Here is a 25,384-nt window from a genome sequence, read left to right as displayed (position 1 = left end):
GTTGGGCAAACTCCCATGCACCCTCAAGTATCCTCGAGAGGATAAAGAGCTGGTCCAGTGTTCCGCGACCAGGACGAAAACCGCATTGTTCCTCCTGTATCCGAGGTTCGACTAGCGGACGAACTCTCCTTTCCAGCATCCTGGCATAGACTTTCCCAGGGAGGCTGAGGAGTGTGATCCCCCTGTAGTTGGAACACACAAATATTTATTGTTATTAAATGCTACTTAGTATTTAGCTGGTGTGCAATGGAAAATAATCAGACAACATTTGATGTCATAACTCACTCAGAAATAATCTGTGTTGGTGCTGGAATAGTTGTGACAAAATCGTCTTGTTTCCATCCATACTGAATGTTTTATGAGCCGATCAATAAAGGCTACAGAAAGCGCTGTATCTCAGCGCAGCAGATCTATAGGAATTCAACTCTTTATGGTTCCCAGCTATGAGCTGAGTGGCTAGATAGATGATAATAGAGTCCTTTAACCTAATGCTGACCCCACAGTGCAATGAAAAGCAGGAATCTATAGACATTGTGATCAGAGTGTTGGCCGCAGGTCAGTATAAGAAGCTGCTTTACAATCTGTGTAGGAGTAAGAGATTGTTTGTGTTTGTGTGTGTGTGTGTGTGTGTGTGTGTGTGTGTGTGTGTGTGTGTGTGTGTGTGTGTGTGTGTCTGTTAATGTCGGCACTATAATACAAGCCAGTACATAAAGCTGAATAGAGTACTGTATGTCTTCAGACCACAAAGCAGACTTCTGGCAGACTAGAGTTTATTCATGCAACACAAACATTTCTCAGAGGCTGAGCTGCACTGGAGATTAAATAAACTCATTGGTTGAGGTAAACACTGATATGCTGAGTTAAAGAACCAAACATTTTCTTTGTGCAAAGTCTCTTGCTGGGTGGAATGTAAATGCCATTAGTCTCTAGATGTCAGAAATTGAGTTTCTAGGTATGTGCTTTACATACAATGAAAACAACGAAAAAGTATCTGAAATTGAGGTCAGCTTCTGGACTTTTTCAAGAGTTTTAGACTATAGTTAATTACATTTGAGTGATGCTAACCAAAGACAGATTCATGCTTGGGCATAATAGATACAAGGTCATAACTGACCTTAAGATATTTTTAATTAAATTAAATGAAGTGATTATAATACAGTGGGGCAAAAAAGTATTTAGTCAGCCACCGATTGTGCAAGTTCCCCCACCTAAAATGATGACAGAGGTCAGTAATTTGCACCAGAGGTACACTTCAACTGTGAGAGACAGAATGTGAAAAAAAAATCCATGAATTCACATGGTAGGATTTGTAAAGAATTTATTGGTAAATCAGGGTGGAAAATAAGTATTTGGTCACCTCAAACAAGGAAAATCTCTGGCTCTCACAGACCTGTAACGTCTTCTGTAAGAAGCTTTTCTGTCCCCCACTCGTTACCTGTATGAATGGCACCTGTTTGAACTCATCATCTGTATAAAAGACACCTGTCCACAGCCTCAAACAGTCAGACTCCAAACTCCGCCATGGCCAAGACCAAAGAGCTTTCGAAGGACACCAGGAAAAGTATTGTAGACCTGCACCAGACTGGGAAGAGTGAATCTACAATAGGCAAGCAGCTTGGTGTGAAAAAATCAACTGTGGGAGCAATCATCAGAAAATGGAAGACATACAAGACCACTGATAAGCTCCCTCGATCTGGGGCTCCACGCAAGATCTCATCCCGTGGGGTCAAAATGATCATGAGAACGGTGAGCAAAGATCCCAGAACCACACGGGGGGACCTGGTGAATGACCTGCAGAGAGCTGGGACCAAAGTAACAAAGGTCACCATCAGTAACACACTACAACGGCAGGGAATCAAATCCCGCAGTGCCAGACGTGTTCCGCTGCTGAAGCCAGTGCATGTCCAGGCCCGTCTGAAGTTTGCCAGAGAGCACATGGATGATACAGCAGAGGATTGGGAGAATGTCATGTGGTCAGATGAAACCAAAGTAGAACTTTTTGGTATAAACTCAACTCGTCGTGTTTGGAGGAAGAAGAATACTGAGTAGCATCCCAAGAACACCATACCTACTGTGAAGCATGGGGGTGGAAACATCATGCTATGGGGCTGTTTTTCTGCCAAGGGGGCAGGACGACTGATCCGTGTTAAGGACAGAATGAATGGGGCCATGTATCGTGAGATTTTGAGCCAAAACCTCCTTCCATCAGTGAGAACTTTGAAGATGAAACGAGGCTGGGTCTTCCAACATGACAATGATCCAAAACACACTGCCCGGGCAACAAAGGAGTGGCTCCGTAAGAAGCATTTGAAAGTCCTGGAGTGGCCTAGCCAGTCTCCAGACCTCAACCCCATAGAAAATCTGTGGCGGGAGTTGAAAGTCCGTGTTGCTCGGCGACAGCCCCAAAACATCACTGCTCTCGAGAAGATCTGCATGGAGGAATGGGCCAAAATACCAGCTACTGTGTGTGCAAACCTGGTAAAGACCTATAGTAAACGTTTGACCTCTCTTATTGCCAACAAAGGTTATGTTACAAAGTATTGAGTTGTATTTTTGTTATTGACCAAATACTTATTTTCCACCCTGATTTACGAATAAATTCTTTACAAATCCTACCATGTGAATTCATGGATTTTTTTTTCACATTCTGTCTCTCACAGTTGAAGTGTACCTCTGGTGCAAATTACTGACCTCTGTCATCATTTTAGGTGGGGGAACTTGCACAATCGGTGGCTGACTAAATACTTTTTTGCCCCACTGTATAATGACTTAGACTCTTAGTCAAAGTACTGCAATGTACTCGTGCCTAGCCTGTAGTGTTTCATCCTGCTAGTCCAAGTTCAGAGTAAGACGGAACTTGGCAGTAGAGTAGCAGTGAGCACCAATACACTGGGAACAGTGTTGGCTGCACCCTGTGACATATCCTGTGGAGGCCAAAAGTTGTTTGATGATGGATTGGATTCATCACTGTCCTAACATATGCATTTAAAATGACAGTCATGTGAAAAAGAAAGCTTTTAAAGAGATCTTATACAGTCCTGTAAAAACACAACAGAACACAAAAAGAAGCAAACCAACAAACAAGATAATCAACCAAATAAATAAGAAAAACAAGTACAACCTTACTACTTCCATAGGAATTAACAGGGTAAATACCAACCAGGTGCTGTTAATGAAATGCATTTATTAATTGATAATCAGCAAGTGTCACCATCTCTATGTAAGAGAGATGTTTTGGTAGTTTTCTTGGCTGGATCAGTTAGGTCTATGTTAACACAATGCTGCAGTCATCCCAGGGGTCCTGTCAGGGACCAAGCAGTAAAGCATAAAGGACACAGGTGGTTTTAATTCAAAAAACGGGTTTTATTGACCCAAAAATATGAAAATATATTTAACAAAGCCAAAACTTAAACAGGCAGACCAATAAAAGAGGTCAACTCAATAGACTAAACTCAAGATAATAATTAACAAAACCTCAAACAAACATATGGTAAACTGACCTGCTGAAATGACACACAGGGGGACTTAAATACTGGTTTAGCTAAACCAAATGACACACACGGGGAAAACAAGATGGCTGCCATATAACCAACTAATACAAAACATTTAAACAAACATGAAACACCCCCCAGGCAATGAAGCATGTGGTGCAATCCAATTAGGCTGTCAGCAGCACTTCAGGTCTCCCAGCCCTTTGCCACACCTTTTGCCAGACAGGAGGAGACACCAACACCCAGGTAACTCAAACAAAGAAAGCTGTATTAATATAACATAAAACAGAACTTTGACCTTGCAAGGTTAATATGTGTGCACGCCATATAAACATTGGAAGGTGTGATGGAAAAATGAATACATTTAATAAAGAAACGATATTGAACAATAAATAGAATATTTTAAAGTAGTGACTGTAAATTAAACTAAAGTGAATCAACGGGTGGTGAGGTGTGGAGCTTACCATGTGTGGCATGCCATCACAGGTCCGAATCCCAGCAGATTCACCCCAAGGTCAGACCGTGCAATGCTCAGAGAAAAAGCAGAAACTCTGAGAGCTACATCTCAGACTCTGCAGTCCTCAGTTAGCATGTTAAGTGTAAACATTCATGACAGTACAATTAGGAAAAATACTGAAAACAGTGTTGGAGGGTCGATGAGTTATGAGCCATGCAAGTAATGGGAGATGCACAACTTGAACCACAATTTATTAACCAAAAAAACCCCAAAAAAAACATAATTAACTTTGTGAGGTGTGTCAGTCATTGTCAGTGTGTCAGTATTTAGATGAATGAATGTTAAGTCTGTGATGTTGTGTAGTGTAAAGCCTAAAATAATCTGGCTGTAGTCAACCAAATCAAAAACATGGTCCTGGGTCGATGGAGAAAGAGCTGATACAGACACCTGTTAAGTCCTCCAGGGACACTGGCCAGGTCCTCCCAGTTGTACTAATTAACCCCACCTACTAGGATACTGCACGACAACACAGAGGGTGTACTCTTAAGTACATCAAAACTCTCTTGTGTTCAGCATGGAAGCACCATGTTTTCACTGTTTTTTTATTTAGTTTTTTTTGTTGCAGCATGTTTTAAGTGCAATATAGATGATTTGCTGGGATGATATATTTGATATGTGCAAGTTGTTAAGACGTATCTTAAACAACTGAATGAAGCACAAACAGTGCATCACATTGTAACAGGAATGTGCATGTATTCATCGGGTGAAGCGGATAAATTATAATGTGCTGCTAGGTTTCCTTTAAACTGCTGGAATCGCAGCTACAGTACTACAACACAGACCAAAAATACCTGCCCAGTCAACAAAATAATTTCACTTGATCTTACTACAAATTAATGGAATGTCCACATCTTCTTTATTATGCTATGGGATAGTAATGTTTAGTGTTTACAGCTCTATACCTTTAGACTAGATTATTTAATGTGGTGCAGTCACCTTATTTGCAACAGTGTTGCATTTTAATGTCATAGTTTGTGTTATGTAAGGATTTATCATCTTCATCTGATAATATGATAACTCTGATTGGAGTAGTTGACACTCACAGGGATCACTTTTTTCTGAAGCAGAAAGCCACTGAAGTAAGGTCAGCATGCCTAAAGGGTAAATAGAAGCAAATAGAAGGCTTTTCACACCAGCACACATCTACCCATCTATTCCAAATCCATCTTGACTTGGGGCTACATAGTTAACCTCGCAACACCAAAAGCATTTCTGACTATTTTAAACTGTAAATGTTACTGAGGTTACTCCTTATTTCTTTGCTTCCACCACTGGGTTTCAGTCTAACATTATTAACTCAGGTATTGACATCATTTATGCATCAGCTATACATCTGAGAAATATTTCTATTCTTGTTCAAGCTCGCTGATCAAACTGTGGCCCAACTGTGAAGAAATGATATTCCTCAGCCTGTCTGCAGTAGACCAAATATAGACCTGCAGCAGTGTTGATTTGATGTCTTGGCCAAGGTGTATTCAGCCCCTGGGTCACTGCCTTCTATCATGTCATCAACAAGACCTGCCACTGAAGGAGTAAGCTCTGTGTAATCAAGCCTTCTGGGATCATATTTGAGAGGAAAACAAAGCCTTCCTGTTCTCACAATCTCCTTCTCTTCTCGTTCTTTTCTTTGTCTTGTATTTCAGTCTAGCTTCATCTCAGTCTGGAAGATTAGTCTAAGCCAACCTACATTTCTTTTGGGAAAAGAAAGGCCTGTTTCTTTTGCCCCCCCCCCCCCCCCCCCTCCCCCCTCCAACAAAAAAAGACCTACAATAACCAACAATTTCAAAGTATTTAAATTATACTTATTCTTTATTCATTTTTGACCAGTTTCCATTTACACTCTCTCACTTATACATGTATTGGATTAATTAAATTGGCGCTCCAACCTGTAATGCTTTATACAATGCAGGAGTCAAGATGAGTCACATGTTTTACATTCACTGAAATTAATAATTAAGATAATCCATCAGAACATGCCACAAAGCCATCATGGCCAGGATCCAGCAGTGCTAGAACAAAAGGCCAGTAAAGTCAGAGTGTTCAGGTGTGGGTGTACTGGAGTATATAGTAGCAGATGGCACAGAAGTTGGGCTTTTTTTTAATAGGGGAATTGAAGCTCTGAACACCTCCTGGGGATTCTGTCAGTCGAGTGAAAAAAAAGGAAAGCAGTAAGGCTAAGTTGGGTGGATGGAGTAATGTTTGAGTAAAGTCTCCTAGATGATAATGATTCCATTCAAGGTAAGAGAGGAGGGGTGGGGTGGTAATACATCAAAGATTAAGACGTGAGGAAGAGCAGCAGTCTTGATGAAAGATTGGAAGGAGAGGATTACACCTGCATCTGGGGAGGAAACAGTAGTGACAGAGACTGAATGAAAGGGGGGGATCTGTCTTGTGCTGTTACTAAAGGCTCAGAAAGTTACTAAGTGGTAAAGAAACAAAGTGAGGTTTCCAAAGAAACTTTTGTATAGAAGTTGTCCTCTATATGAAAAATACACAATTGTTATTTGGTAAAGACAGAGTTGGAATTACTTATTTATTATTTTTATTATCATTTTGTTATTTTTATTTTTTGCAAAACATCTCATGGAGGAGGCTAGTGTGGGTTTTTGGTATATAAGACATCAGAGTTCACCTTTGGTGACTGTTTTAATATACTGATATATTAGCTATAAACACAATTACTTGGTTGTTTCTTTTATGTCTTTAAGCATGTAGACAGTACAAAAATGGGATGGCACCCATGGGTTATGAAGTCATATCAGCAAAAATGCTCATCCTCAGGGTGAGTGTTTTTGCTATCAAAAATCTCGGTGCTTTGAATCTCAGCTTTCGAAGGGTGTGTGTGTGGCCCAGAAACTGCAGAACACTTCATGCTCATTAGCAAATGACTGTGATAATCGTCCTTTATGACTGTAATCGTAGCCATAATTTACAAAATTCTACTTACCCTATTAAGCCATAAGAGAAGCCTTTACTGAGGTCACAGAGCAAAGCAGCCAAGGGCTATTTTTCTATATTCTTCTGTACAACTAGCAGTTTGTTTTACAAACTGAGCACTCTGCCCCTGGCCATTAGCAAGAAAACAGGTTTATGGTACTTGTGGACTGACTTTACATTGCATACCCAGAACCTACTTCCATATTTTATATGTAGTCTATTAATCCCAACCAAATGGTGTGTGTGTGTGTGTAGCTGACAAATATATCAGTAATCATTAGTTTTCAGATGACTGTGAATGGTTTGAAACAAATTTTACATGATATGTATTTGAACAAATACATATCATGTCTTTTACCAAGACTTTTTCCGGTTTTCCTTTTGTTATTTGTTAAGTTATTTTAATTGCCTGAACTTAATAAAATATCAATAGAGGTGACTGATAAGAAAATGCTCCTATAATTGACTTCAACAGAAAGCTTGTGGGTTTTTTCTCACTAGCTTCTGGTTTTAATAATTAAACAACAAACCAATCATTATCTCCAAAGGATAATTCAATAGATCAATCCTGTTCTTTGTACAGATGTTATTAGATACTGTAAAACATTCAGCCATCGGGCCAAACACAAGAAATCTGTTCATCAACTCTAGCAGCCACTTTGACATAAGTCTAACAATTTAGAGACCCATTCCCTGTAGAAATTGGACTGGCTTGTTTCCAGATTTGTTCTTTACTTTAATTGCCATGTGACCACAGATGGAATTGGTTTTTAGTACAGCATGAAAACAAAATTTCAGTACACAATGTGAGCAGCAAATCATATAGGCACATGTGACAAAAGAAAAGCAGCTCCATGACAGCTGGGTAAACTCAATCTGCTAATAAAGATCATGGAGTGTGATTAAAAGATCAAGAATATCTAACAAAAGGACCTTACGGTGTGACTGTGTTTCAACTTGCTGATTCCAAGGGCAGGAATGAACTTCACTTTTGTATTTCTTTACTTTTTAGTATGGATGCAAAAAGCCTCAGTGTGACTGAAATCTTTTATTTTGAATTCCGAGATATTAGCAGGAGTCTCTTCTCTGTGCCTGAGGTCTGCTGTGAGTGTTTTGCATTCATATCGACCTGGCCAGAGCAGCTTTGAGGGGTTGCAGCTCTACTGCCCAGATATCCATTTCAGATTCAGTCAGGTGTTGCGGCACTGACACCTCCAGTTGCTCTTAAAGATTGCAATCAGTGACCTCTGATTTGGTTAGCCCAGTTGTCATGCTGTGCTGTCTTGATGTATTGTGAGCAGCGGCAGTACCCAGGGCCCTGGAGACGGAGATGGAAAAGCTGCAAGAGATGGTTGGTGGGGGGCAGGCTTAGTCGGGCAAAGATGGGACAGTTTCAGTGGAGTTGACTCTAGCTATTCCGCTGAGCCGCCTTTTTCTTTTTATAAATAAAACAGTAGGGCTTTTAAAGGGGCAGGTTGAGGTAGCGAGGGGGGTTCAGTCACTTTTACGGTCTCTGTGGAGAGCATGTAGAATTTCTGTTTTCTTTCTCTGAGTCTACTGCATGTTCGGCAAAGGATTAGTGTGTATTTTCAGCTCGAAAAGTAACTTTTCATTAGTGCCAGCTGGACTTATATTGGTTGCTAATGCAGCAGCTGCTTCTCCATGCTGTTTGGCACAATACACGTTTGAGACTCTTAATTTCTTGTGCACAGTAGTGTGCCTCTCAGGTGCTTAGAAAGCAGACGTTTTTCACCTGTACAATATTTAAGTTTTCTACACTGACGTCATCTGTATGTGGAAAAGTTCTTTAAAACAGAAACTACTTTTTTTGCTTTTAGCCTTCATGCTTCATTACATTTGCTCACCAGAGTGTACCACCATTTCCCTGTGCTTGCATGCTGTTATACCCATGAGAATGGCACTTTTGTATGGTTTGAATGTAGGGTTTTGTTGTTGTTCTTTGGATACACTAATCTCCGGGTCATTGAGTTAACAGCAAACAGTAAAAGGGCGTCTTCCTTCACGTGGTATTGCCAAATTATCAAAAATTAACACTGGCTTCCATGAATACCTGGATGGCCTACATTTTGACTAAAAGCCACTTATTAACCAATTGCACACAGATGAATAGTCACTGTGAAAAGCTAAATTTTTTTGTCACTCTCACTAAATTGTTGCTTTCTCTGCAACTCTGTCCATGAAAAATGTCATGTATTCCATCCATGGATAATATTTAGTTTTGTATTACAACACTTTTCCATGTCCCTGAATATATTATTTACTAATCATATGTTGTTTTCAGGGTGTGTTCTTAATAAGGAGACTGTGAATGAAAGGTACAGTTAAGATTGCACTGGGGACAAGGGAAGATGAAATTATAAAGCACTAAAATCAAAACAAACACGTGGAGAACCCAGTGTCAAACATTAGTTTAAATTTTAGATGTTCTTTCTAAGGCTGTAACTGGCTGTTCAGTTTGTTTGTGAATGTCACTAAATGTAGAAAAAGCTGTCGGCTGCATAAAGCGGTTAGACATAAAGATTTTGTTGTTTGATCACTATTCATCACCATCCATCACTTTTGCTGCACAAATGCAAAATGTCCATCGATACCACTTACATAAAACAGATAAGAAGAACAGATGAAACTACATTCCAGCTCATCTTTAACACTTAGCATTTAAGATGCCATTGCTATTCAGTAGGTAAGGCTCAATCGTTTAAAGGCCTTGGTGTGAGTCGCCTAGTAAACAAACGTAACTTCGGTTAATGTGATACTATTGCAAGAATTGCTCTCTCTGTGTCCTCGAGGTCTTCATCTTGAAGCTATTGTACAATACTCTGTTGTTTACCTCTTTTATATTTGCTGTTTCTTTGCTCTTTTTGTTGGCACAGGTCACTTGACCATTACCAGCACCAGCTGGAATAACTCTGAACTGGCAGGAAGCTTGCACACCACATTAAGCTTTTGCTTGAACCTTGTCCCTTTGTTTGTGTCATCTTATCCATGCACACGAGTAGCTATACTTGTGTAACAGCTAGATGGACCATTTAGTGGAATTTGCATGTTCTCCCTGTACCTGCGTGGGCTCTGGCTGCCTCCCACAGTCCAGAGATATGCATGTTAGGTTAACTGGTGATTCTAAATAGGCGAAGGTGTGAATCTGAGAGTATATGGCTGCCTTTCTCTGTGTGTTGTGATTGACTATGTATTTGTCCAGAATGTACTCTGCCTTTTTGCCCATTGCTTTGCCTGCTGACAGTGTTGTGTTATAAATCAAGCACACCCATTTGCCCTGCTATAAATGCTCAGACTCACTGTTTACAGCCGCACACAAGATGACCAAAAGAGAATCTTCGGTCAGTAAGATCAATCTAGAGGAAGCTCTCGGGGTTTCATAGTTGAACCTGTTGAAGGATTATTAGTTGCCTGCAGCTGTCCTTGTCCCTGGATTTCTCTGAGTCTTGCAGCCTCTCCACTTTCACAGTAATCGGTATCAGTTGACTGTTGGCTCTCTGTCAGTTACCCTGTGGCTACCGTGTTGGTCTCCCAAGGCATGGAAATCATTGGAGGCATGCTTGCTGTTATGGTCAGGGTCTTAAACTTCCTACTGAAGCAGCCTGCTCTCCTACCACCAAATTATTTTAAAATAAAAGGATAAGGTTAAAGGATTATTTAACATCATTATCATTACTGTAAATAAGATTGTAATGTTGATGGAACAGTAGAACTCCATTTTAAGCCTTTTACTGATATCTAACATGATCCTCCATCAAAAACAAAACAAAAAAACCCAAAACAAAACAAAGCAAGCACCTCTGTTCTTCCCTTGTTCTTCCATTACAAGTAATTTTGAGTCCAGACGAGGTTTGCACAGTTTTATAACCCATCCTGATTTCCTGTGTCTTTGTCTACAGTAAGACTGAAAAAAGGCAGATGATTCAATTAACAAGACAATGTTGGAACTGAGAACTCATCAGTTAGTGATGATCAATTTAATGATCAAAGTTTTAATGGGAAATGTTTTTTTTTTTAGGATAACCCCAGCAATTGCACAGGAAAAGCAGACCCCATTGATGCATCCCTTTGAGCTCAAAAACCACTTCTGTGCCTGAGACATTTCCATATTTACAGGAAACTTTGGATTTCACGAAACGGAGAGTTATTCTTTCAGCATTCAGTAGATCTTAGTTTGACAAAGTGGATTGGACTGAATAACACAACAGCTTTTTGCTGAGTTTTTACTTGTTCCCTGAAGTACTGTTTTGACTAAGGCATGTTGGCATAGTTAATTTGACAGATTATAGTCGCCATTGCCAAATTATTGCTTAAACTCCCCTGTGTAGACAAGTATGTTGGAGTGTTTAAATGCATGTTTTTGGGTAGCAGTTTGTCTATAAGTAGTTTCATTTACATCCACGTGTGGACCTGCATGCATGTGATAGTTCATGCTTCTTTTATGTAGCTGACCTTAGCCGAGGGTATGCCAGCAGCCATTTATCTTTTATTCATTTTACCAGCCATCTGTGACCAGGGCAGCTTCTCTGCCACTGATGCTTGTTAAAGCAGAACCCGCTCCAAGAGGTGCAGCATTCTGCAGTTGGTACACTTTGGAGGGCAAGTTACTTTTTTGATTCCCTAGAATTCACCAGCCATTATCACTATTTTGACAGCCAAAGCAAATTTTGTCATTGAAAACAGCTTCCTGTTGTTTTGTTACCTGCTGCGGCTGCTAGAAAGTCCTTAGCAGCCACCACTGTTTTTGTTCACACCCTGCTAGTTACAGAGTGCTTCTGACTGAGTGTGCAGCTCAAACATCTGTCAACACCTCAGTTTGATAGTTATAGAAGCCAGACCATCACTGAGAGACAATGTTCCAGTGCTTCTTTCTCTTACCTAATTTTCTCCACCTGGCTAGGTCATGATTTCCTAATTTTGGTACATGAGGTCATCAGAAAATAAAGCATTTATAGGAGTAGAATTACACTGCTGACAATGTCTTTGGATAAACAAAACAAAAGAGACCGTCTTAAAACACAACACATAGATTACAGGGAAAAAAATCTTTAAAGTGAAATATGTCCACAAGCATCTACGGTAGATGTGTTTTTTTATGCGTCTTGGGACCAAACTGTTCCTACAAAATATAAACCTTGTTTTTCAGTTTTTTTAATATTCATAACTACAGCAGAGAGCATGATCTTCAATATGTTGATCCAATATCTCCCACAGTAAACATTCGTGGTTGGAGTTGGTAACTGGCATCAATTTTACACTCATCAAACATTCACTTGAACCCTTCTGCCCTGCATGGAATAGCAATGATCAGACACTAATGGCGTTAACTTTTCCTTTTCATTGCAGCGCAGAGAATGTGGCAGTTTTTAAATTTGAAAAGGAGAGCGCTAGTATCCAAATAGCACCTGTTGTCCATGATATTGACATCTGTATTAAAGAGAAAATCTTATCTAACAAGCTTGTATGGAAGAATCTATATTTGTCGTGTTTCTTGTTATTTGCTTTTCTCTTTTCATTCATAGATAAAGGTATTTCTTCACTTTTTCCACCAAGAGAATAACAGCTATCACAGAAAACTGCAAATCTCAGTAAATCATTTCTAATAAGTTAAGTGTCGGTTGTACATTGTTGTTTACACTGAATCTTTACGCTACCATATTTTTATACTTAATTTTTATACTTTCTTCATGATAATAATAAACATTATATGAATGCGAAGAATAGAGTTTTTACGCCTTGGGGACTTTACAAGGTTACAGAGAACTGAGATGAAAATGATAGTTTCGGTGAAAGCCAGTTTATTTCCCTGGCAGAGTTTAAGGAGAACTTCTTCAAGGCTGTCATATCCAAATGATGGCGAGCGTCGGGATTACATCAATCATCTCATTTAAATGCTCACTGATTGCTCAATTTGTTTCTATAAAGGAATGCTTGAAGACATTTACAGTACAAAAATGAGATCCCAGGTATCTCATAATGACATGTCATTGGTTTCTGGGGTCACTCTGATTCTACTTAGCTAGTCATCAGCTTTCGGTGAGAACCCAGTTCTACTGTGTGAAATTCTCATTACCAGACTCACTAAATCATTCCTGCTTGATCATCCCCAACAAAGATCATTTGTCTCACATGAGATTCTGCAACGAAGCTATTATTCCATACTTGTCCCATGTTGATCACGCAGTAAGATGTGGTATAGATGTCAGCGTCCTCTCCAGAGACTTAAAAGACTTCCCAGTGAACAGCAACGTTTTTCCCATGTGCTTGTTGACATCAGCTAATATAACTGTTATTAGTAGAGAGAGACTTCCAGATTTAGCAAGGAGAAGCTGATTTGACATGTGTCAACCTCTAGTTTTAGTCCTTATTTTTCTCTTTGGCTCCACTCTACTCTGCTGAATCTTTCATGTAGTTTACGTCTTTGATCTGGAGCCTTTGATGGTGGATTGTAAATACAAAACCAACGTGTTTTCTGTTGCTGTCAGGGTTAGTGTTTGACACCTGTGTGATGGATTTGTTCATCAGTTTCTTTGTGTTGAAGAGGCTCCCGCTTTCTTAGTTTGAGGCAGTGAAGGCAGCGTGTCTGTCACACTTTGTGCTCCCCTCGGGAAAACAATCTTTAGCGTTTGTTATTATGAGGAAGACAGTCAGAGACCTGTACAGATTTGGGTTTTGCTGAATATAAACAAGAGCTAATGTTTAATAATGTGAATCTTCAGGGGGGATTCTACTTTGCTTGGATACTAATTGGCTAAAAATGTGAAAACACTACATCCATTGTTACAAATAATAAGTTCAATGTTTTTAATTGTGCTTTGTTCTGCACTTGGGAATAATTTAGATATTTATGAAACATGTTATCGGATAAAATAAACATGTACTTTCCCCTTAGCTCTTATTACATTTTTTACTACAAATAAATAAATAAACTCTCCATCATCCAACCAGTTTGCCTTTTCTTTTTCCCCCCCAGATGATAACTGTAGACTGAGCGACTACCGACGGCTGAAAAACAAGATTCTGGATTTGCATGAGAAACGATACATGGGGCCTGCCAGCCATGGGAAACACAAGGACAGCATGGTGGCCAAGAAGCAACTGGTTGATGTCATGTTCAAACGCTTTGATACAGACAATAACGGTCAAATAGATGCCAGCGAGCTCTCACAGGTAAGAATATGGGAGTAAAAATGAGCTTGACTATGCCACTACATATTCCCCCTTTCAAAAATGAATGTGGTATTAGTGTGTGTTTGGCATGAAGGTAACATACTGCTTAACCTCGACTCACAAGCTAACACTGGTCTTAAGGTATTTTTTAAAGCATCATTTAAGTACAGAATAAAAAGATTTGCTTCCCATTTCAAGAGACTTCACAGTATCTGTCATGTCTGTCAAAACTTGAGAGCCATTTCATTTAAATATCTCATCAAAGGGGGATAAAAAGTGAACAAACCATCTGTGCGCTCAGGTGTTTAAACTGTCCTCTTTCATGTGTGCCAGAATTGTGTCCGTTTTACTCCTTTTACCCTTCCCTCTGGTAGCTGTTGTGCATCGCTCAAGGTAAATCTTTTGAAAAGCAATGTGGGTCAAAGGAGCCATGAAGCTTAAGGGAGGCTACAGCCTTTGACCAGGATGTTGTAAAAAAGACCTTTTTGTGGCTGCCGTAAGGAAGGAAGATATTCTGTGCATATCAAATAAAGTCTCCCAGTACCCCGGGATTGAGTTAATATAGAGCTTATTTGAATAATTGAAGGGGTAAGCAACCCGCAGTGGTTTTCAAAACCATCATATCAGTTTCTTTTCTTCTGTTATCTTCCTGCTGATCCAGTAGGAAATCCTGCGTGTACAGAGGTCACCTTGGTAAGCTTTGTCAGTGCCCTTTCCTCTGACTCATTAGATCAATATTTTAGCACAGGAGGTTTATGGCATATGGCCACAAAATAGTGATATTTTCATATTATTTACATATTTTTACATGTTTTAACATTAAATGGTACTCCTTGCCAGCTTGAGAGAAATCAATGCTCGGTGAATAAAATACATAGTCAACAAACTATGTTGGACTGGTATGTCTGTGAAGGTTCTCAGTCATCCCCCCAGGGGGTTCATGACCCTCTTGGGGGACGCTCCCCTAGGACTTCAATCTGGGACTCTCTACCATTTGACCTTAGAGCTGAAGAAGCTTCTTGTTGATAGGTGAAACATCTTCAAGCAACTTAAAGAGACGCTTTTCCTTCCAAGCTCCTTAGACCGTGTTGGACTGGGTTTTATGGAAAAACATTGCCAATATACCCCAAGTGTTAATTTGAATATGCCCTTTCAACCTATTGAATATTACTTTGGCCTGGTTTTTAACCCTGTTTGTAAATGAGATGTAATCTTTTCCTCTGCAGAGTTGATACCCCCACCCCCACCAGGTGTTTTGAATCATGCAGGCTAATAATATACGTCCAAATGGAGGAACTGTTTTCAGGGATTCCTCCAAGTCTGTTTTTAGCCCTCCTCCCATTTTTGTTGTTTACATATATGGGAAATTTGGCATATTTCATGCAGAGCCAGCCACATAAACCTCATTCACAGGAAAATGGAGAGAAGGGAGCACTTTTGGGAAGGGCAGAAATTGAAATATCAGTGAATTGCAGGTGGCCCTTATGGGGGTTTCAACTGAATTTATTATTTTTTTGTTCATACAGATATGCTTTTTTTCATGAGCCTACCTGACTTTGGGGTATGCATGCAGTAGTTAACCAAGAAACTTTTTTTCATTTGTTTTGTTATTTACCTTGGAGAAAATATTGTCCAAAAAAATCCATCAATGCAACAGTCCAAACTGTATCTTTGTTTGCCTGTAGTAAGTGAAGACTATTTACATGTTTACTTTACAGGCATAAAAATGTTTCTGATTAATTTAATTCACATCAGAATAACTACACAATGACAGCAGGACAAATATCGCTTCGAAATAGGTTTCTCCATCTAATCAGTCAGTTAACAAACAAAGGCTCTCATGGGTTAATAGCGCTTCACCATCATGGCCCCTATACCAAATTAATAATTTGTTTTCAAATGGATTCTCTGCTTTATTGAGTAGTTCTTCAGAATTTTTTTTCAGAGTAATTCATAACTCAACTTAAATGATGTAAGTTACACAGTAAGGTTATGACTCTCTTAACTTGTACTGGCAGGGCCGTGCATGTTTTCTTAACCTCATCTGCTTGAGCTGGCACTGAGTTCTATCTTATTAAGAAATTATAATTTTGAAAGAAGAGATTAATGCAAATCAAATTTGGCCTGAACAAACCTTCAAAAAGAACTACATAAGCAATTCACACATTTTTCATCAGTTTAAAATTACAAAATTATGGCTGCCACCCGCATGGCCTAAAGCACCCTTTATAATTGGAGCATTCTCTGATCTCATTTGAAATTCTAGGACAGAAATCCCTCACTTGGACTTACTCAATGTGCTAGAGTGTGCACATGAAGTGACACAGTGAGCAATTGTTCCTGCCCTTTTAGTGCCCTTTTAAAATGGCAAATCAAAACATATTTTTTCTTCATGCATTCATCGTATCTATCATTGTACCAAAGATAATATTTGAAGATTTATCTTTTACTAGAAAAAATAAAAATAAAACACTGCTTCTTGTCCAGTGTTGATCCTGATATACCGTTTATTGTCTACAAAAAGCATGATAAAAGATGCTGTAGAATTTGCTGTAAGAAGAAACATTATGTAAGTTTTTTTTTCAACTTGCATCTATAAACTTTTAAATATAGTACAAATCTCAAGGTTCTAACTAATGGAAAATTGCTCTTTTAAATCTCTGCAGAAGTCTAGTCTGAGTTGTTATCAGGTCTGCAAATATTTCTAAAAGAGCTGAATTCAAATTAAGAGGAGTGCGAACAGGTGACTTCTGATCCCTATTTTGGGATTTTGGGGGGCTAAAATAGATATAAAAAATAGATATAACGAATTTGCAAATCTTTTGAAACATTCATAGCACAGTCACTGAAGATCTTGCTTCATAAGTCACACATCCTAGTATGAGTCCTGCAGTATTGTTTTGTACTGCAGTACCTAATTCATCCTCTTGACAATACAAAAGGTTTTCTTTTTGTTTTTTCTTTGCAGATTCATGCATGCAGGGTTTACAACTACCCTCTTTTCACATGAATAACACAGAATCTTATTTTGTTTGTGTAAAAAAATAGTAAAGGTGGATAAAGAGGAGACAGATGCAACTTTAAAACTTTTGAAATTGTAAGGGAGATGATGTGTAAATTGTTATGGTTATGAGGGAAGAGCAGAGTCGAGAGTGAAGGAGATGAAAGCACGTCTGGAATGCTGGAAAATGTTCACATACAGCAAGGTTTCCACCAGTGTATTGCAAGCCTGGAGGTGCAACAGGGGGTTAACTTAAGCATCCCAGCTGAACAACCTTTCTAGCAGGAACCGTATAGTTATGGTACATAATGTCTGTATTGCAAGAATAGGTTCCGTGTAAGTAAAAAAAAAAAAAAGAAAACTCAGTGTAACTGCTAATTGTAAGACATATGTTCTGTCTGGGTAACCAGCCAATGTTCCATTGGCTTTGTAAATTAAGGTTCAATTTAAAACAGGCAGAAGCTGCAATCTCAATACACATATATCTGGTTAACCTATTGATGATTTGCCTCAGATCATTTAGCTCACATGGTCCACTGAACATGTGCAGGATATGTTACTGCTTTGTTGTTCTCTTTTTCTCCAGAGGAGTCACTGGAAAAACACTGTAGAAACAGAAATGGAGTTTATGCATCAAAGCCTGCAATTCCAACGCATAAAAGTCTCTTAAATGCCACATCACTCCAGGTGATGAAAAGACCAAAAAGCAAGCAAAGAAAGGAGCAATGAGTAAAGACTGTTTTTGAGTTAAAATCATCTTCTTTTTAAAAAAAATTTCTAAGCCCAAGAATGAAAAGAATGAAAATAGAAAATTTGTACATTGAATTCTTTTTTTTCAGTGATTCAACATTCAAATTAAAGTTAGGTGTAGCTCACATAGCATCACAGGTAACTCTTAAATTTTGGGCAAGTCATCTGGGAAAGGGAAGTGCACTGATCCGATGGACAATGCATGATGTATAAAGCCGTCCCTTGTGATCAGCATTTTGACAGCTGATCTAGTATGATGGATGTTTTACTGCCAGGGCCATGCAGAAGGTGTGGAATAGGATCATGTTTTTATCAGGATGATGACAAAAACTGCAGTATTTTGGACCTGTTCATCCACTGTTGTGACAGAACTTCATTGACTTTCAGTTTGGCTACAATGCAAATGTTACCGAACATGACCACAGCCTTCATAGACTGACACTTTACCTGAAGGAACTGTAGAACTTTTAAATATTAATCTGAAAAGCCAATGATTAACAAAACTGTCTACTATTTTGTAGTTTTGTGACTGTACGGTTCTACAAATACTAAAACCATTGTATTTGTTTTTCAAATTTAAACTTTCAATTGTTAACTGGCTTTGTCTGAGTAAACAAGATGGGGGAAATGGCCTGACATTGCGTAGTTTTTCCAGCAGAGGGCACTTTGCAACTTGGCTTTTGGCAACACACATGTTTGAAACACAGCAAGCATAAAAACTACATGATCTAAGCAGATTTGGCCAGTGTAAATCACTAAATAAATAACTATGTATAAGAAATGCTAGCAAAATTTGAAAATGCGCAAAATTTTAAAATCACCAAAATATCAATATTGGCCTTAACAATCCTATGTTTGGGCTTCGGTATAGTGAGTGGAGAATTGGAGAATATAGTTGATATCTGGGCCATTACTTCCTTTTTTGCGCATAATTACACGCTGGTCACGTCATCATTCCAGCACAGAGGTGGATTCAAACCCATCATCTTGTTACTGTGAGGTGACAATGCTAGCCACACAACTTGTCAAAGAGTAGATGCAAATAAGGTTAACGTAAAAAACTTAATTGACCTGAGATAGTACCCGATGGTTTCGACTTTGCATTTCAGCCAGTGCATTCCAGTTTTAGTGAAACCGTTTTCTTGGCAATTAGATATATGGTACTCAAATTTTCATTTTGTAATGACATGTGTAATCCAAGCAACACCTATTGTTTCTTAGATTTAAACCTGGGGTAAACAAATTTTTTTTGCATCAGTGGACAAAAGATCTATAATGATCTTACCACCTACTCACATCTTGCATCACTTGATCTCAGTAGGTCACATGATAGGGTGAGACAAGGTCTCGCAATGTTTCACCCGGACCTCTGCTGATGTCCTTGGCTCATGTGATGAGGCACATGATCAATAGTGGGTCAACAACCATCTTAAGGGACAACTCGCACTAGGGTTTAAATACCTGGGACTCTCCACCATTTGGTCTTAGAACTGAAGAAGCTTCTCGGATGAAACGTCTTTAAGACACTTAAAGAGGTCCAGTCGCTTTTCTTTCCAAGCTTCTTAAATTACCATGACCTGGATGATTGAGAACCTACACAGACAATCCATATTAGCCTTTGTTTGCCTCATCCCACTTAAAATGGACTTAAAGGCAACTGGACATCTGTCCCTCTACTGTGTTCAGCTTATTAGGATATACATGTCTGGTGGGCTTAGAGCAGAAAGCAAGTTTAAACCTACACAGATATGTGTTAAACCTACACTTCTCTGTGTAGGTTTAACTGTGCTGATTACTCACTGTAGACTGAATAAGCAGTGCCATCACTGCTGTGGTTTACTTTAAGAGACATCAAATCCTTTGGTGGAAAAGAAAAATGTTATTAGTCAACATCTGGCTGATTTGTTTAGTGGCAACATTAATTGCATAGAGGTTTTGTTTTATTATAATTTCTGGAACAGTACTGAAAAAAACCAACAGACACACACAAACAGAATTAAAAAAAAATGCTCTTAACCTTCTTTAACCAACGATTGATGTATTCTCATTGAAGGTCATCAAGCAAGAAGGTCTATCCAAGGACATCTCTGAATGCACATTGTTTGACTTGCTGAAGTACAACGACGTGAACGATGATGAGCACCTTACAAAAGAGGAGTTCTACACAGCCTTTGGTGAGGATACAGTTTTGTTACTCCCATCGTCTGTTTACATTGTTCAGTAAAATATATATCAGATGTGACAGAAATGTATTTTTAAATTTGCAGTTTTAGTCAATACTAAATAATAGCTCTTGTCTTTAAAAAAAACTATATTTTAAAGTTGATGGTTCATATTGTCCTAGTGTGTAAACATTACGACAATGTTTACAATGGCGTTCTTTTTACCCAGTTGTTAGTTAATTGATTTGGAAAGTAGTGCAGTAATTATGAGTATTATGAGAAAACAGAGAGTAAATTGAAACCCTGGAAAAAAAAATCTCTCAGATGCCACGACATAATTAATGTGTATACTCATATTTCATTGATACTGATGCTCATTTCTTCTTTATTCTCCTTTTAATAGCATAAAAGTATAGAATAGCCCTTTATTTGTCCTTGCACACTTACAACAAGTACACATACAACTGTGCTGGAATAAAAAATAAATAGTAGACAGCAGGAATAAATGGCAAATAGGAGAAATATATACAATCAAGAGGGATGTATACAAAACAAAAGAAATATATACAAAAATAGGAGAAAGGCACACATTAGAGAACAATGAGTGCAAAGCAAAAACGTAGTCTGAATAGAGTCTGTGTGTGAGGTAGAGCTGGGCGATATGAGATTTTTTCATATCACGATATGTTTTTTTCATTTCAGGCGATAACGATATCTATCACGATATAAGCCAAATAACTATATTTGTAAGATTTAAATGTGCCGTTGCTCACAAGTAAAATGTGAAATAATCAGCAGCTTGTTTTTATTTAAATATTTATTTCCCATAATAAGTTCAACAGGGTAGATGTACTTAAGGAACATGAGACTTTTTCAGATAAATAAAGGCAAATATTGCAAACTACACAAAAGGCAGCTGCTAAAGCGTTTAAGTTTCAAAATAGAACAAACGAAACAGACTAAATTGTCAATTCCACTTAGAAACAAAATATTAATTCTAAAAATAAATCTTAGTTTGTTTTACAGAAGAACAGACAAAATTGACTAACTTTTGTCAATATCAAATAAACTGAGAACTAAAAGGAAATTCTCAATCTCTCCTTGTTGTATAGCTGAGCTTTTCAAACAGTTTTAACAGTTACTTTAGTCTGACAAAAGCCGAATGATGAATTAGCGCTTCCAGTCAGACACTGAGGCTACGTCCACACGTACACGGGTATTTTTGAAAACGGAGATTTTCCGTTTTCGTTTTAAAAAATAATCCCGTCCACACATAAAGGCAGAAATGAAGGAAAACGCTGCTATGAACATGCCAAAGCAGCAGGTGGCGCTAGATTCCTAACCGTGCAGAAATGTTGGCCAATCAGAAGTCTAGAAGCCTCGGTGGGAAAAAGTAAACAAAGCTGGGGCATAGAAGCAGAACCGAGTCGTATGTGTGGACGGACAGTAACTGTGTGTATATGTAAGCATTTAAACACTGCAGAGAGTAGAATTAACAGTAACAGTATTGTAGAAATTCATTTCACCGAAACAATAACGTGGCGCACAGTGTGACGCATGCACCAGTTTATTGTATTTCCAGACTTGCTTTCGGCACATTTACAGTGCACGCTACTCTGTTTTTTGTCAGACTTGAAATAGCCGAAATACCTTCACACTACGGAACTTCTATGGCTCTTCCGTTCGACAATCTCTCCGGCATTGGAACCATCATCTGTTTTCTCTTCGGTCACGCTCGGTTGATTTTTCTAGTCGGCACACTCATTTCCTCCATTACGCGCTGGCTCCATTACCCGCTGGCTGCTTCCCAAACAAACACACGTGCGGCTTGGCACTTGTGCTGTACGTAACAAGTCACGCGACGTGACGCTGCGGCTGTGATTGGTTCGGCTCTGCGCTACTTGATTTGGATTGGCTGACCTTTTTTTTTTTTTTTTTAAGAGGACAGGAGCGGCGAGGTCTATCGCGATAGCTTAATTTCTCTATCGAGTAAAAGTTTTATCGTGATACATATCGTTATCGTTCTATCGCCCAGCTCTAGTGTGAGGGGTCTGAGTGATGAGGGTTCTCAGACCATGGCTTAGATTATTGAGGTGGGTGGGCAGGGGTGGGTTGTCAGGGATAGTGTTTATTGAAAGTCTGCATGGCCAAGGGGAAGAACCTGTTTACGAGTCTGGAGGTGAGGGACCTGATTGACCAGAGGGCAACGGGTCAAAAAGGTGGTGAACGGGGCGCACGGGGTCACCTGTGATGGTTCTGGTTTTCCTGGGACATAAGCAATTTTTTTTAACGTGTGTAAAACCTTTGGTCTTCATAAAAGAAATATGATTGATTGGTAATTGTTACGTCCCTCTGCAGCTTCTAATCGTCTCAGTGTTTTCAGCTGGTGCTAATTGGCCACACCTAGTCAGGTGTGGATAAAAGCATACCTGAGGCAAGCTTTCCGGCAGTGCACTAGTCTTTACCTTGGTGGCACCAGCCATTTTAGCCAACCTGGTTTTCCATTTTAGGATGAAACCTCTTCTCACCCACACTCTGTTATTCATCTCCTTTTTTTATGTTGCGGCTTTTGAGCCGGGTCGTAACATAAGTGGGGGCTCGTCCGGGATATTTGGACATTTTAGTGGAGACTGAATGTCAGTTTGTTTTGCTTTTAAGTGGGTGAGTGATGGTGGTCACTGTAATTGTGCAAACTCCCTTTAGTAAGTGTGTTTCAGCTGGGTGGCTGTGCTGCCCTTCCATCGAAGCACTTGTTTGTTGTTTTGCTTTATTGTTTTAGTTTATTGTGTTTGGTGGCTATCCTGGGTGGGGGTACGCTTCAGAGTTTGGTAGGAGACTGTATCTCTGGTCTGCTGCCTGCTCTCGAGTTCGCGTTTAAAGTTGCCTCGAGCCTGGTACACCACTGAAGACTAGGGTAGGAAAAGTAAGGGTTTTGTTGTTTTTAGTGTTTTAGGCTGGGAGTTGCACATAGTAAATCAGTGGCACCAAACTCGGTAGGAGGTTTGAGACCATTCATGATCATGGTCTGTAGCTGAGGCAGGTAGGCTGTTTTTAAGTTGGCATTGTGTGTACGCCATGTGTGTGCATATGTCAGTGTTGATGGATGCTAATGAGATCCTTGTGAGGTGAGTGTTTTGTGATGTGACCTTTTAGTGTTGTGGGGAATATGGCTATTTTGTTGGATCACTTGTGAGTGTTGTTGGCCAGGTGATGGCAATAACACTGTGGGGTGCTGAGCCACCCTTGATGTGATCATTGTGTGGCCATAGCTCTCCAGTTTGTGGTTGGTCACTGGTGTGCTTGATTTACTGAACTTTTTGGATTAAAGTAACTTGTTGTGGTATAGGGCCACTTGTATGTGACTGTTTGTGTGGTGGAGACAACAGATCACTTGGTTGTGATTATTTGTTGCTACTTTTGGTTTTGTGTTGTAGCAGATCAGGTAATCATTTTGGGTTTGACTGTTGTGCTCCTTTGTGTTGGTCACATGTTACTTTTTGTCTGTTCAGTGTGGCAACTTCAAATCCTCATGCCCATCCATGCTTAGAGATGCCAACTATAACGTGAACACTGTGCTTCTGTTAGCTTTAACTTTTATTCCAGGTTTGTGGGTCAAGGAACTGAAGGCTTCAGAGGGGCTTTTAATAAATTTAAGGGTCCTAGAGGAACCCTTTTAAGGGAGGAGGTGTTACGTCCCTCTGCAGCTTCTAATCGTCTCAGTGTTTTCAGCTGGTGCTAATTGGCCACACCTAGTCAGGTGTGGATAAAAGCATACCTGAGGCAAGCATTCCGGCAGTGCACTAGTCTTTGCCTTGGTGGCACCAGCCATTTTAGCCAACCTGGTTTTCCATTTTAGGATGAAACCTCTTCTCACCCACACTCTGTTATTCATCTCCTTTTTTTTATGTTGCGGCTTTTGAGCCGGGTCGTAACAGTAATTTATTTCAACATGTGAACAATATACAAGTACATTTAGAAAAGAAAATAAGAAAGAAAAAATGCTATACAAATTACATACAAAAAAAAATGTTCTGATTAATTTACATGTTGAAAGGGAGTGGGAAGAAGTAAACACTTATTTAATCCCACCCCTTTGCCATAAATTATCAGTTAATATTTAGTCAGCTTCCTTACTGATATAATTTGTAATAAAAATAGTGAACAGATTTCCGATATACTATATACTATAATATCACATCGAGTTTTTTTTTTGTTTGTTTGTTTTTTAAATGGAGACATTCACTTAATTTAAATATTTTCCTTTTCTTTATAGTTCGAGAAGATCATATTTTTTTATAACTCTTTTTGAACAGTTTTATGTATGCAGTTAATTAGGCTTTGAGTTTTTCTTTGAAATCTGAGAAGGACCTAACTTGTTATTAACATTTGAACTGACAGCCTGTTTCTGTTCTTTTGGCCATTACAAAGTTAGGATTGTGGTAAACCTCGAGAAATATGTGATGTCTTGCCAAAGTTTACTCACTGAGACCTGCAGATTGTTGCCAACTGTGTTGTACTATTGAAGGAGTTCAAAGTGGAAATGGTTCAAAAGAAAGCAGGTCACAACTTCTTAGAAACAGTAGTTCAATCCAAATCTCCATCATTAGGCAGCATAAAGACAACAGGTGCTGTGTGATATCTGAGTCACACTAACACATGTGCACCAGTTTCTGTCTTTTGTTTCCTTCCTATTCACGGTTCCTCCCTGTCTGACATTTTCAGTCAGCTCAATATCCTCTGACAGAATATCTTCTGACATTTGGCTGGCTTGACACATTTAGCAGAGGGAGAGAATTCATAATCAACCTTCATCTTATCAGCCCTTTGTATTTGAAGCATTTCCTAGAGGAATGGTAAATGGCCTGCATTTGTATAGCGCTTTTCTAGTCCCTAAGGACCCCAAAGTGCTTCACACTACATTCAGTCATTCACCCATTCACACACACATTCACACACTGGCGATGGCAAGCTACATTGTAGCCACAGCTGCCCTGGGGCGCACTGACAGAGGCGAGGCTGCCGGACACTGGCGCCACCGGGCCCTCTGACCACCACCAGTAGGCAAACATGGGGTTAGTATCTTGCCCAAGGATATTTGTCATGCAGCCAGGAGGCAGCCTGGGATCAAACCACCGACCTTCTGATTAGTGGCTGACCTGCTCTGCCACCTGAGCTACAGCCAAGAGGAGACCAAGAAAAAAAAGTCACAGGAGCAAATGACAAAGTGCAAGAGTCTCATCTAGTCTGCTGGATTCCACATCATACATGAATGTGTGGGAGAGAAACCCCTTCTGGCAAGTCACAGAAACACAGAACCCCATTCTTTGAAGAGTTGAGT

At 39.3% G+C, this 25,384-nt stretch overlaps 1 protein-coding gene across 2 annotated transcripts in view; it reads left to right on the top strand.

The window, feature by feature from the left end:
• The window catches only part of fstl5 (follistatin-like 5), a 198,118-nt gene that overhangs the window by 89,998 nt on the left and 82,736 nt on the right, over window positions 1-25,384 (top strand). For both annotated transcript variants that reach the window (XM_012919780.3, XM_004553652.3), the window contains exons 5-6: window positions 13,937-14,133; window positions 19,938-20,058. In XM_012919780.3, coding sequence (XP_012775234.2) covers window positions 13,937-14,133; window positions 19,938-20,058 — 318 coding nt within the window. The remainder of the gene's footprint in view (window positions 1-13,936; window positions 14,134-19,937; window positions 20,059-25,384) is intronic.

This window comes from Maylandia zebra, linkage group LG2 (assembly GCF_041146795.1).
Source record: "Maylandia zebra isolate NMK-2024a linkage group LG2, Mzebra_GT3a, whole genome shotgun sequence".
NCBI classification, from domain to species: domain Eukaryota; kingdom Metazoa; phylum Chordata; class Actinopteri; order Cichliformes; family Cichlidae; genus Maylandia; species Maylandia zebra.
The sequence above is the reverse complement of the archived record's forward strand: the minus strand, read 5'-3'. Positions and strand labels throughout refer to the sequence as shown.